This window comes from Diabrotica undecimpunctata, chromosome 9, assembly GCF_040954645.1.
Source record: "Diabrotica undecimpunctata isolate CICGRU chromosome 9, icDiaUnde3, whole genome shotgun sequence".
NCBI classification, from domain to species: Eukaryota; Metazoa; Arthropoda; class Insecta; order Coleoptera; family Chrysomelidae; genus Diabrotica; species Diabrotica undecimpunctata.
The window spans coordinates 77,220,248-77,234,960 of record NC_092811.1 but is presented as its reverse complement, the minus strand read 5'-3'; the positions used below and the strand labels follow the sequence as shown (position 1 = coordinate 77,234,960).

The following is a 14,713-nucleotide window of genomic DNA, read 5'->3' as shown; positions in this document are numbered from 1 at the left end:
CAGTTTGTTATGTTATACTCCTGAAGATTCCAAGTTTCTCAGTACTGCAGGATGTACCTATCCAAATAATCCACATTTATCTGGGGACAGCTTTAGTTTACTGATTCCGATAAAACATATTTTCAACGACATAGAAATAGTTCAAGATCCAGGTGTAGTTAGCACTATTCGCAGTTTGTTATGTTATTCTCCTGAAGATTCCAAGTTTCTCAGTACTGCAGGATGTACCTATCCAAATAATCCACATTTATCTGGGGACAGCTTTAGTTTACTGATTCCGATAAAACATTTTTTCAACGATTACAATAAACTAACCTATGGTCGTCAAGTGTTTCGATTTGTTCGAGCACGTAATGATAGAGACTGTATTTTAGTGAAAGAACCTAATGCCACAACAACAACAACAGTATCTCTAACTGTTACTAGCATGGAACTCAAGGTCAAGCATGTCTTTCCCAATGATGATGTGAAAATTGAATTAATGACTCCAATTAAGAATAATACACTGATAACTATACCTTTCCGTAAATGGTAGCTCAATGAACTACCTTTACTTACGGCAGGATCTCGACGTGAAATATGGAGTGTAAAGACAACTTCAGCTATTGAACGTCTACGCTATGTCATTGTAGTTTTTCAATCTTCTAAACGAGATTGACATTCACGCTAATCCAACGGTATTCGATCACATTAGAATGTCAAGTATATGAGTGGTTATTAATGGGGAATATTGGCCCAACGAGAGAAAGCAATTAGATTTTAATAAAAATGACTATGTTATAGCTCACTACAACTATACCGAATTCTTTCCCAGTTATGCTCATTCGTCAACAAAACATCCCATCTTGGATTATCAAGCATTCAAAAAATATGCCTTGTTTGTTTTTGACTGTTCCAAGCAGGATAATACATCATTCAGATCGGGAATCGTTAATGTTAAGTTGGAAATCGAAGCAGATGAAGGTTTTCAGGCAGGAACTCGAGCGTACTGTTTAATTGTTCACGACAATCTACTCGAATACTTTCCTCTAACTGAATTTGTCAAAAATATTATTTAAAAAGCTAAATAAGTCGAATGAAGTGTTAGTAGCAGACAAGCAGTCATCATGAGAGTAGCGTTCGTAGACATACAGGGATTCACCGTAGATGGGTGGTTCGTACCCAAAGAACTAAGTATGGAAATTGGTTTTAAACATTGTCATTATATATTTAAACCTCCACAACCGTTTGCTACATTGAGTAATCAAGATAAGAAGACTGATGCGTACTTGGAGAAAAATGTGCATGGTCTTCGGTATTCTAATGGAGATGTTGAATATTCCAAAATAAATGAAATACTGGAATCTAAGTTATTGTATGCTGCCGACTATATCTACGTTTGCGGAGAACAAAAAGCAGATTTTTTAAAACAGAAGTGTCACATGATTGGCGTATTTCCCATAATTATGGATGTTTGATAGTATGATGGTACACCGTGTGCAACAGGAAAATTTGTTGCAAATTCAAATGCTTGTCACACAACTGGATTATTTTTCTGCTCTTCGATAAATGTGGATCGCCTCCGCCAATGGTTTTGTGAAAAGATAAATTGGATTTTTTTAAATAAAAGAATAAAAGTTTTGATTTAGTTTTATTTTAACACTTTTCCTTTTTTACATATTTATTTTAATGCAAGATGATTCGCATTTGCGATTTACAAAAAATTTTATGATATTAATCGTCAGAAATACATTCATTACTAATATGATTGTTAACAGTATAATCGATACTTTAAAATGCCAAATCTACTTTAAAATGCCACAAGAAAAGAGCTTCAGAACAATATATAAACATAAATATATAAACATATACAGTCTTAACGGAGTTTTACCGACAGACAAAATGACGCGGACGGGGAAGTCACGGAAGTATCTAAATATAGGTAGAATAAAAGCAAACACTCCTGACCACGGCGCAGTAGACGAAATTTGGTTTAGTCCCCACTTCCATGCGAAACGCACTGTACTATGCAACGTGAAAATATCGACTAAAAATTTTTGGCTGTTTTCTTGACTTTGAGGTGTTAACTTTTAATAAGTTTGTGTCTTTCTCTCGCTTACCTGTTGTGTATTCAAATTTATTAAAAGCGGTCAAAAGGTAGGTACTTTATCATAAATTAAAATACATAGGGGCGCATTAAGAAAATTTAAATAAAAATTTTTCATTTCTTTTTTTTTTTAAACTGGTGCAAAACAAAAATTATTTGCAATCTGGTTGAATTAATTGGTTAATATTTGATATTGGAAAATCTTTTTTCTAAAACTACTTCTTTAGTTTTTGTTTTTGATTTTGTTGATTTAAGTCTATATTTTTTTGAAATCTTTGTTTTATACATCGTGTTTTTTTAACATAAAATTTTACAGTTTTAAAACTTTTTTTAACATAAAAAATAATTTTTGTTAATTAAATTAAAAAGTTCAATACTTATTTTATATAAGTAAATACGTAGTTATGTAATCTTAATATATTTTTTTAATTCGTTGTCGGATTATAATTAAATCATTTTTTTATAGAAAACTGAAAACATTTTATAACATCTACCGAACATACATGTGATATGTTTTTTTAATTTATATTTAGATCAATCATAATTGTTTAATCAAAATATTTTTATATTTTCATTTCCTTCACAGTGCCATTACAATGAATAACAGCGGTGTTATTCAAAGTCAGAGTGGACAGATCATTTACAATGTGAATAAGTTTTTAAAAAGTGTGTGTGTTTTATTGGCACTGGTTTTGACAACCAACTGGCCAGTCAATTTGTTTTGAGTTCTCTCTTTACACAAGATATTGTTAGTATTTAAATTTAAAACTATTGTATTGAGAGTTAAGACATGGAATGTTAGAAACTTACTTACTAGTTTACTCTGTTTTTGCTGTTTTATTTTTTGTATCTTTTTTTTTGTTTTTTATTTTTTGACGTGACAACGTCTTAAATTAGGTTGTGGCTCGGAGTCATTCATGAAAAAGTGTAACGCCCGCTCACGTCTGTTACAGTGAGTCACCGAACGAGAGAGAGGCCCGCCGGACCGGCGAATGCCTTGCGTCTCTCTCCCACTCAAACATGATCGGTCCGCTGCGCGAGCAGCACTAGAGAATTAGGCGCGTTGAATCGGTGCGTGCTTCCGTGCTTGTGCGATCATCGTCCTATCCTCAACAAAATCACTCAAATAGAAATTAGTTAAGTTTAAGTTTACATGTACAATGTTTTAGTAAACAAAATATATTTCTATAGTTAAAATTTGTGCGATTCTTATTTTCATTCAATTCCTTGTTCCTATTGTGCAATTTGATAATATTCATATCAATAAATATTCTACCGAGAAAAAGACGTTGTCACGTAAAATTTTCGCCCGTAAAACCGACTTTACAGGCAACCGATATTTTTTTACTTTTTTTTATTTTTTTTTATTACTACGCTAAGACATAAACCCGATTCGACACCTCGGAGGTTTAGATCTTCTTAGTAACTTTTTTATTTTATTTTTTTTTTATTTTGTTCTCCATTTTTTTTATTCTTTATTATTTTTTTTATTGTTTTTTTTTGTCAGAGCTTTAATTTTAAACAATTAATATGACCATATAAAATTTTATATACATCTAGATTCTTTGACTCTAAAAGATATGTTAGATTAGAAGGTAATTAAACATTAAGTTGAACTAGCTTGGTAAAAAATTTGATATTTCAATAAAATGTAAAGGACATTCTAACAGCATATGTTGTAGATCAGCTAGCTCCCCACATATACATTCATTATTATTTGTCAGTCCTATCTTTCTTTTGTATACTGGAGTCATACAATGATTGCTTCTTATTCTACAAATAGTCTTGATGAAGCCTCTGTTGGAAACTTGTTTAAACCATATCCTGACAGAAATTGTGGGTTGGATTTTTTATAAAATTTGCCTTTGTCTGAATTGTTGTAGTGTCCCTGCCATTTTGTGCGTTTAAGAGATCTGATTACAGATATTAAATCACCCATAGGAAGTTGATAGGTTTGCAGAGTGGATTCTTTCATTGTTGCTTTTTTAGCCAGATCATCTACTATTTCGTTGTTTTTTATACCAATGTGTGCTTTTATCCAGCACAATATGATATTTTTGCCCGATTTAAAAGCTTCACTATTCAGAGCTATGATGTCACTGATGATATAATTTTCTTCAAAATTATGTAAATTATATTTCAGTTTATGTATAATGCTATTAAAAAAAAAAAAAAAAAACTGCTTTGTGATTCTCGAATAAAACTCGAAATTCGACTACGTTTATCAAAATGCTACGTCTGGTCGACTCTTCTATATGCAGTTGAAACGTGGACCCTAAAAACATCAACCGTAAATAAATTGGAGGCCTTTGAAATGTGGATCTACCGGAGAATGCTCAAGATTTCATGGACATCGCATACCTCAAACGAAGAAGTGCTGCATAGAATAGGCAAGGAAAGAGAACTTTTTAACACAGTAAAAGTTAGAAAAACATCATACCTAGGCCACATACTGAGAAATAATAAGTACCAATATGCCCAACTTATAGTGAAAGGAAAAATCGAGGGAAAGAGAGGCCTAGGAAGGAAAAGACTATCGTGGCTCAGAAACATCCGACAATGGACAGGGCTAAATTTTGAACAGCTAATAAGAACAGCTGAAGATAGAGAAGATTTTAAAATTGTAGTAGCCAACCTCCATTGAGGAGAGGGCACTTTAAGAAGAAGAAGATAATGCTTTGGCAGTCTGTAAATATAACATAGTTTAGTTCTTTTTGATTCATACATATTTGAAAGGCTTCTTTGACTGCTTCGAGTTCAGCTGTAAAAGTTGTCATTTTGTCAGGTAATCTGTTGTTTATCTTTATACTTTTTTGGGGGTAGAATATAGCATATCCAACTTTGCCGTCCATTTTTGAACCATCTGTATATAATTTTTGATAACTCCCCCAATGATGTTGTACATACTGAAGGTGATCTATTTTAGTAAGAAAATCTGTGGCAAGAATATTACTTAAATGGCAGTTAAATGGAGATAAATAATCTTCATAGTTTAATTTTCGATATGAGGTTTGTTCCATTTGGTGTATGTCGTCAATGTAACTAGAAACGTTGAGAAAACTTTCCACAACTAAAAGCTGCTTCTTTTTTTCCCAGTAATGATGAGTTAGGTATGTAGTGGTTAGTTGTACAATTTTACTCAACAACAGTTTATTGTTAACTGCCACTTTAACTATAAATTTCTCACCTAAGAATTCTCTGCGTAATGAAAGTGGAGGTTCATTAAGCTCACATTCCATGACCAATATGGGAGTACTACGAAGATAACCAGTGCTTAACCTAAGTGCTTTATTTTTTATACTTTCGATTTTTTGGAGTACAGCGGTTGATGCTGAGCCATAAAATATAGATCCGTAATCTAGGATCGATCTCATTAAATTTCTGTACAGTAATATTGAGATGTTTGGGTCAGCTCCCCAGTTACTGACACTTACAGTCTTGATGATATTCATTGCGTTTTCCGTTCTTCGCAATATATAATTTGTGTGTTCTTTCCAATTTAATTTTGAGTCTAAGAATACGCCAAGAAATTTTATTGAAGTTTTATAATGAATTTTATAATTATCAAATTGTAGGTGGTTTGGAGGAGAATATCGTTTTCTGGTAAAAGTAACAATGGTTGATTTACTCTCCGAGATTGTTAAATTCTTATCCGTCGCCCATTTTTCTATAATATTCAATCCTGATTTAAGGTACTCATTACATTTATCTATTGACTTATTTTCTACATAAATTGCAATATCGTCAGCATACTGTAAGATTTTTATATGTTGAGGAAGTTTATTTTCTAAATCAGCAGTATACAGAATATATAATAGAGGACTCAAGATGCTACCTTGTGGTAGTCCCAAAGATGTGTACCGTGTGTTAGACTTATCTCCATTTAATCTAACGTGTACTGATCGATTAACATACAAATTAATGATATTTCATGTTACAGTTTCAGGTATTCCTATTTCCAACATTTTCGCATATAGAATGTGGAGATTAACATTGTCATAAGCCCCTTTTATATCTAAAAACAAAGCACTAACTGCTTTCTTATAAGTAAAGGAACCATAAATGTCTATCAATAAGTGACTCAAACTTTCTTGTGTGGATTTACCTTTTCTAAAACCAAACTGAGTTTTTGGTAATAGGTCGTTCTTTTCTAACCAAAATTCCAAACGGTTTTTAATTAATCTCTCATATGTTTTAAGTATACATGAAGCCAGTCCTATTGGACGGTAAGAATCACAATTATTTAACGAATTTCCGGGTTTTAAGATCAAGAGAATAGTATAAACGTGCCAATCGTCAGGAATCTTTATGCGGCGTGACCAAATTTCATTGTATATATTCAGAAGCACATTCTTACCAATTTTTGAAAGATTTGATAGCATCGAGTAATGGATTTCATCAGCACCTGGTGCTGAATTTGAATTTTTCTTTAACGAAAAGTAAAGTTCAGTGCCAGAAAATGGTTTGATTAAGAAGCGGATTTGTTCTGGATAGTCGTATTGCGCATTCACTTGTAGGTCAGGAATTACTAATTCTGCAGACAGTGGAGTGATATTTTGGTGGAACTCTTCTATCCATGAAGCTTCCGATAGTATTATAGGAACTTTGTTCTTAGTTTTTCTATTTTTTAGTCTATTAACTTTTGACCATACATCTTTAATAGGGACCGATCTATTTAAGGACCTGACATAATCTCTCCAGCTATTTCTTTTAGCTTGTTTAGTAATCTTCTTCACGTGGGCATCATCTTTTTTATACTTAAGTAGGTTTTCTTGGTTTGGATGATCTTTGAATATACAAAAACTTTCCCGTCTTCTTCTGACTGCTTCTTCACATTCTAAATCCCACCAGTATTTTCCTCTGGAAGTTGGTTTTTTTATTTTAAATTTGGGGATGCAGTAGGATGCAGTTGTATTTATAGCGTGCAAAAATTTTTCATATGAATTTATATCTTCAGATTGAAAGAAGATATCTTCCGAAAATTGTTCATATAATTTCCAGTCGGCTTTCTTTAAATTCCACTTTTGTGAATACGGGTTATATATGTGAGTTGGTTGATCCTCTAATTCGATCCTAATAGGTGCATGGTCTGAACCGAATAGGTCTTGAAGTGTTTTCCAAGTGATCAGATGACTTAAGTCAGGAGTACAAATGGTCAGATCTATTGCCGATTTCGAAAAGTTCCCAAAGAAAGTAGGAGAGCCATCATTTTTGTATATCAAATTATTATCATCTATACAGTCCATTAAGATTTTGCCTTTTATATCTGTATGATTGTCCAAGCCCCGGGCAATGTGATGAGCATTGAAGTCGCCTCCTATTATGAACGGTCTTTCTATAGATGTTATGAAATTGTTCCACTGTTGTAACGATAACTTTTCTCCTGGGGGAACATACATCGATACAAATGTGGCAGTAAATGATTTAAACTTAATTTTAATGGCAACTTTATTGACATTTAATAAGTCGACTTTCATGGTGACTTCCTCATAATACAGATTTAAGTTTATTAAAATTGCCGAGCCACCACCGACAGTTGCAGAAAAGCGGTCGTCTCTGACAATATTATATCCGTGGAAGTTAATATATTTTTCTGGTTTAAATCTAGTTTCTGATAATAATGCGATATCAACTTTCTGGTCTTCTAGTAGGTGGAGAAGATTTTCTCTATTAGAGTTAGCCGATCTACAATTCCATTGACAAATTACCAAACTATTCATTATTATATGAGAGAGAACTTAAAACTGTTTGAATTAAATTTATTAAAACTGATTTTTCTGGGATTTCAAAATTTTTGTGATTCATATTACAAATAATACTTATAACTATATTTGATATTAGTTCTGTTAATTCTTTAGGAGATTCATGTATTTTGGATCCTTGTTCTATATTAAATGTAGATTGATAAGAAGATGAATTGAAAATGCCGCTAGGTCTGGTGGACATGGGGTTTAACTTTATTATTTTTTGATGTTCTATTTCTATTGGGTCTTGCGAGGAAGGGAGGGGTCGTTTGGATTTTGGAGGTTTTATTATTGTATATCTATTTGAAACTGTAGGGAGGGTGAGCTGATTGGGGGGTGAGGGGGGTGTGGATAATTGAGTAGAGGAATATGAAAAGGATGGAGCGTTTATAATTGGAATTTGATGTAAATTTATTGAGGAATTATTAGCTGTTATCGATGCATAGGTTACTTTAGGAAATAATTTAAGCGTTTCTTTGAAAGACAAGCTGTTTTCAGACATGTAATGTTTTATTTTGTTTTGGCGGTCGAATTCTGGACATATTTCCCATTCATTAGTGAAGTGTTCACCTTCACAGGAGAGACATTTTTTATTAAAGGATGATAAAGAACAAGAATCGGAAGGGTGAGACTCATGACATTTAAGACATCTAGGATTGCTTTTACACTGCTTACTCATGTGTCCATACCTATAACATTTGTAGCAAATAATTACTTTTTGTTGGTATTTTTCTACATTATGTAAAACATGGTTAATTGCGATATATTTTGGTATACTTTGACATTTGAATGATACAATTACCGATTTTGTAGGTTTAAAAACTACTTTATCATCTGTTTCTATTTTTTTCTTTATTCTTTTTACATAATCCACCGATAATTTACAATGGTGATCAAATTATTTTATTTTATCTTTGAGATATTCTTCTGATATATCTGATTCTATATCCCTAACTACACCTAATTTAAATAATTGAAATTTCGGAATATATGCAATTAGATTTTTTTGAATAAGCAATTTAGAAGTAATTAAGGTATTTGCACTAGCATAGTTTTTAAATGTTATCCTAATCCGATTGCGTCCAATTAAATCAATTTTTTTAATATAATTATCAATTTCTGGGTGTACGGTAAATAATATTTCACCTATCTTAACTGCATTTAATTTGCCTGTAAAATTTTTATTATTGTTTTCAATAAAAATGTAAAATGGCCCTAAATCAGTTTTATCATATAAATATACAGGTCTGCTTTTTTCTGTCTCATTAGAAGTTAATGAGTTAATTTGTTTATCGGTTTTTAAATGATTAATATTATTAAGACTACTTATCGAGTTTTCTAGCGGATGGGATGAAAATCCATGGGAACCATAACTGCAATCATCCATCGCATCCTGATCCCTTGGCATTTTATCGGGGGGCTCGCCCCCGTTAGAAGACTCCATAAATGGAGCCTTCGACGATCGCTTCGACGACCAAACTAGTACTAATGTATATGTATTAAACTATAGTAATATAATGTAACTATGTTTAGCACTTTCTAAATCATAAAAATTCGCAGAGAACTTTAAAATGTGTAATTTAACTTGAGTTTATATGTAAAACTATCTAAAATTAAACTTTAAAATGCAGAGAACTTTTAAGTTCGTATTTACACTTTGACGTTTATTTGACAGATGAGTTTTTAAAAAAGGAACAAGAAAAAACAACTCGAAATCTTCTGTTTAAATATGGTTGTTGAAGCCACGGAAATTTCTAAAAGTAGCGTCCAAAGAATTATTAAAGAAGGAGAGAGATTTTCCGATTTCTCATCTCCTCCAGCTCGGGAAACATCTTTAAATCTCCCAGAAAAAAGATTAATCAGCCAAAACTGAAAACTAACGTCGATGGTTATGAGGGAGAAATTATTAGAAACTCAGAGTGTATACCTTTGCAATGATTCATGGCAGCAGACCTACATACAATGTCAGCTGTTTACAACGCTGTTAAGAATGAGGTTAATTTCCAAGGTAAACTATCGTTGTTCAGAAAAGTGGTTGATAAATTAGGTTTTAAATAGCAAAAAACAATTGACAACCGAAAAATACTTATAGAAAAAACGGATATTCGAGCCAAACGAACTGAATATAAAAAAAATAAAAAAATATAGAGCTGAGGATTATGATGTTATCTACACTCGTATCTCCATACCAGCCATACAACTTCTAAATCATGGGATGATGATACAAGCATTTAAAGTCTCCTATTGCCAAAGATCAGCGGTTAATTATTATCGTACATGCAGGAGGGGAAAAAGGTTTCGTTCCAAATGGCCTACTAATTTTCAAATCTAGTCAGCGTACTGGAGATTATTATAACGATATAAACCACGAAAACTTATTAAATGGCTTCAAGAAAAGTTAATTCCCAACTTGCAGCAGAAAACCGTGCTTGTATTGAACAACGCATCCTATCATCCTATTTTGTAGTGACTGATACAAAACCAGAACTTTATGAAAAAAATTAAATTGAATAAGCCAGCACATAAACAATATGTAGTAGACACTATAATGGCGAAACAAGGACACATTGTGTCTTTCTCCATACCACCCTGAACTAAATCCTATTAAAAAAATTTGGGGAGTAGTTAAAAATCACGTCGCTTCAAAGATTGTGTCGTTTAAAATGTCCAACGTTAGGTACATAGCCGAAGAAAAATTTAACAATCTCGGAGCAGATGTGTTGTAGAATACATGTGAACACGTTATTGAAGCAGAATATAAGTACCTTAAGAAAGAATACTTAATAGATGACGTGGCTGAACTTATTATACATTTTAGCGAAAATGAGTCTGACAGTTTGTGGTCAGACACTGACGATGATGAAGGCGACCTAGGATGTGAACTAGGAGAAGAATCTGCTATAGACAATTAAAACTCTTACGAGAACTTTATACTCTTACGTGACTATAACGCGAGTGAACAATGACTTTGGGTAAGATTTTTTATAAACTTATATTTCTGTATCATTATACTCCTAATTAGTAGCTTTATTATTGAACGTTTTAATTTAAAGAGTCAATAAAAATGTACAATTTTTAAGGTGGTGTGTTAATTTTGCTGCTTTCTCTATATATTGTCGAAACCTTTCAAGGAATTAAGGTACATAATTAAATTCAACTAATTACTAAAAGGAAATCCATGTAGTCGTATAGGTAGGTAGAATCCAATTATTGCTCTATTATTTCTAATTGTTCTTATCTAACCTTATTGCAAATCATAGTAATCTCTGATTTCTTGTAGTTATGACATATGGAGAATTCCAAACAAACTATCAATCAATCATTAGCATTTAACAAATCAGTAAACAAATTATCATTATCACTACATCAAATTATCCGTTGTACCCTTATTTGAATATCATTTTATTTACCGTCCTAAATATCATTATAAATCAATAAAAAATTAGTTAATTTGTAAAAAATGTTTAAGTATGCACAATTGTTTAGAAATCTTAAAAATAAATTATTAAATGTGTATTAGTTATATATCCCATAATATTAGTTATATGTCTCAACTCAAAATAACAAATTAAAAATATAACCTTATAAACAATAATTTTGCAATAAATAATAGGGCTTTTTTCACGTTTAATACCGAAATTTAAGTTCAAAATAACAAATTAAAGCTGGTTTTTAAAAAAATTTGAACAAAAATCATTGAAAATATAAACAAAATTCACATAAAAATCATTTTTGTTATGCACCGTGCAATTTTTTATTTATGACCAAGTCTAACACTGTAACAATTTCGACAATTTTGAGGTTGCAGTCGAAGGTAGAACGTTTCAGTTTGGTTAGTATGATTCCAATTTCTGCCTTTACGTGAATTTTGACTTCGCCTTCGCGCAGCTCCATGGTCAGGAGTGCTTGCTTTTACTCTACATAGATATGGTATAATAAGATTAGGAAACATCTCCATATAATTAATATTTTTTGACAGGTTTTTATAGACTATGTTTAGAAGAATAGCGCCATGTTAAAATTATGCCAAATGTAGAAATAATAAGAATATAAGTAAAAACAGGATCAAATTAGCACAAAAATTCAAAAAAGGATACAAATTAAAAAAAAAAGAACAAAAACAGTGGTGTCAAATGATTTATTTTTGCATATTTCGTTCTTATTTAAAAAGAAAATAGTCCTGCTTTTATTATTTACTATAAGCAATATGCTTAGAAATCTGGACTCTAGAAATAACACTCTTTGCCATAATAGTGGTAATTTTCTAGTCTAGTAGCTTTATTATTGAACGTTTTAATTTAAAGAGTCAATAAAAATGTACAATTTTTAAGGTGGTGTGTTAATTTTGCTGCTTTCTGTATATATTGTCGAAATCTTTCAAGGAATTCAGGTACATAATTAAATTCAACTAATTACTAAAAGGAAATCCATGTAGTCGTATAGGTAGGTAGAATCTAATCATTGCTCTATTATTTCTAATTGTTCTTATCTAACCTTATTGCAAATCCTAGTAATCTCTGATTTCTTGTAGTTATGACATATGGAGAATTCCAAACAAACTATCAATCAATCATTAGCATTTAACAAATCAGTAAACAAATTATCATTATCACTACATCAAATTATCCGTTGTACCCTTATTTGAATATCATTTTATTTACCGTCCTAAATACCATTATAAATCAATAAAAAATTAGTTATTTGTAAAAAATGTTTAAGTATGCACAATTGTTTAGAAATCTTAAAAATAAATTATTAAATGTGTATTAGTTATATATCCCATAATATTAGTTATATGTCTCAACTCAAAATAACAAATTAAAAATATAAACTTATAAACAATAATTTTGCAATAAATAATAGGGCTTTTTTCACGTTTAATACCGAAAGTTAAGTTCAAAATAACAAATTAAAGCTTGTTTTTAAAAAAATTTGAACAAAAATCATTGAAAATATAAACAAAATTCACATAAAAATCATTTTTGTTATGCACCGTGCAATTTTTTATTTATGACCAAGTCTAACACTGTAACAATTTCGACAATTTTGAGGTTGCAGTCGAAGGTAGAACGTTTCAGTTTGGTTAGTATGATTCCAATTTCTGCCTTTACGTGAATTTTGACTTCGCCTTCGCGCAGCTCCATGGTCAGGAGTGCTTGCTTTTACTCTACATAGATATGGTATAATAAGATTAGGAAACATCTCCATATAATTAATATTTTTTGACAGGTTTTTATAGACTATGTTTAGAAGAATAGCGCCATGTTAAAATTATGCCAAATGTAGAAATAATAAGAATATAAGTAAAAACAGGATCAAATTAGCACAAAAATTCAAAAAAGGATACAAATTAAAAAAAAAAAGAACAAAAACAGTGGTGTCAAATGATTTATTTTTGCATATTTCGTTCTTATTTAAAAAGAAAATAGTCCTGCTTTTATTATTTACTATAAGCAATATGCTTAGAAATCTGGACTCTAGAAATAACACTCTTTGCCATAATAGTGGTAATTTTCTAGTCTAACTGCAATGGCTATTTGTAAATACATAAATTTTCATTTGCAATTATTTGATTCGCCTTTAAAGTACATTGGTTTTTCATTGAGATAGACGAAATAATAAAACAAATCTACATATTTTAGAATTGCTCAAAGTATCAGAGTTTTATATTCCTCTGCTATATTTATATCGTATGGTCTACAAGGAATACCTGCTGTATATATTATATATCACGACTACATTCTTCCACGAATAGGAGAAGATGCTTCAAAACAAAAGAAGTTGACATATGAGTACGGTTTACGCGTGGGCCTAGTAATAATATCAAGTAAGTTTATGCTATATATATATATATATATATATATATATATATATATATATATATATATATATATATATATACATAACACTAAATTGACACCGATTCGAGCACGGGAAGTTTAACGAATTTGTCCTCCTAGGCCATATATTTGGCCATTTAATATATATATATATATATATATATATATATATATATATATATATATATATATATATATATATATATATATATAAACAAACAACACAGTTTATTAGGGCTGCAGTCAGTAGGTTTGGCCGGGATGTTATAGAACATTTACCTCAATATTATGAGGTCCGACAACTGATAAAGACATTGACACAGAACACATCAGAGCTACCACAATCTAAAATAACGTATGGTTGCCTACCTTATATTCCAGTTCTCATACCTAAGCTATTGGACATTTTCAAAAATGTTAGTGGCTTAAAAATTGCAACTAAGAATGTGAAAACGGTATCGAAGTTGTACACAAAGACAAAGGATCCTTTCACAATACAGGAGTCATCGAATGTTGTTTATTCTATACCGTGTGCCAACTGTAAAAACGTGTATATCCGAGAATCATCTTGTAATTTTCACAATAGAGTAATATCACATCGCAGCGACATAAAAACCAAAAAGATAAACGCATGTGCGCTCACAGAACATGCATTAACTTTAAAACATGAATTTAATTTCGAGGATTCCTGTATTCTGGCTAAGGAAAAAAACCATTCAAAACGTGTTTTCTTGGAAACGTGTTTCATAAAATCTAATACGTCTTGTATAAATAAAAAGTCAGACATAGATAAATTGAGCAACATTTATTGTTACTTACTGACAAAACATCAAAAATAAAATAAAGATTTGCTTTTACATATACACACCGTAATACACCTGCATACAAAATATGTTGCATACTATCAAGACAGGTTCAAGATACTACTTCCATTAATATAATAGCAACAACTCCTAATTACTTTTTAATCACACTATTTTTGTTTTTTTTTTCTGTTCTCTATGGATCAGTCAAAACACACCATGAAAATATGTCACTAACAA

At 31.1% G+C, this 14,713-nt stretch overlaps 1 protein-coding gene across 2 annotated transcripts in view; it reads left to right on the top strand.

Moving 5' to 3' along the window:
- The window catches only part of LOC140450161 (proton-coupled amino acid transporter-like protein acs), a 153,382-nt gene that overhangs the window by 125,818 nt on the left and 12,851 nt on the right, over positions 1-14,713 (top strand). Inside the window, exon 7 of one of the 2 annotated variants that reach the window (XM_072543612.1) lies at positions 13,473-13,657. The exons of the other annotated variant lie outside the window; for it this stretch is intronic. Within the exon in view, the coding sequence (XP_072399713.1) occupies positions 13,473-13,657 (185 nt within the window). The remainder of the gene's footprint in view (positions 1-13,472; positions 13,658-14,713) is intronic. 2 annotated transcript variants of the gene reach the window in all.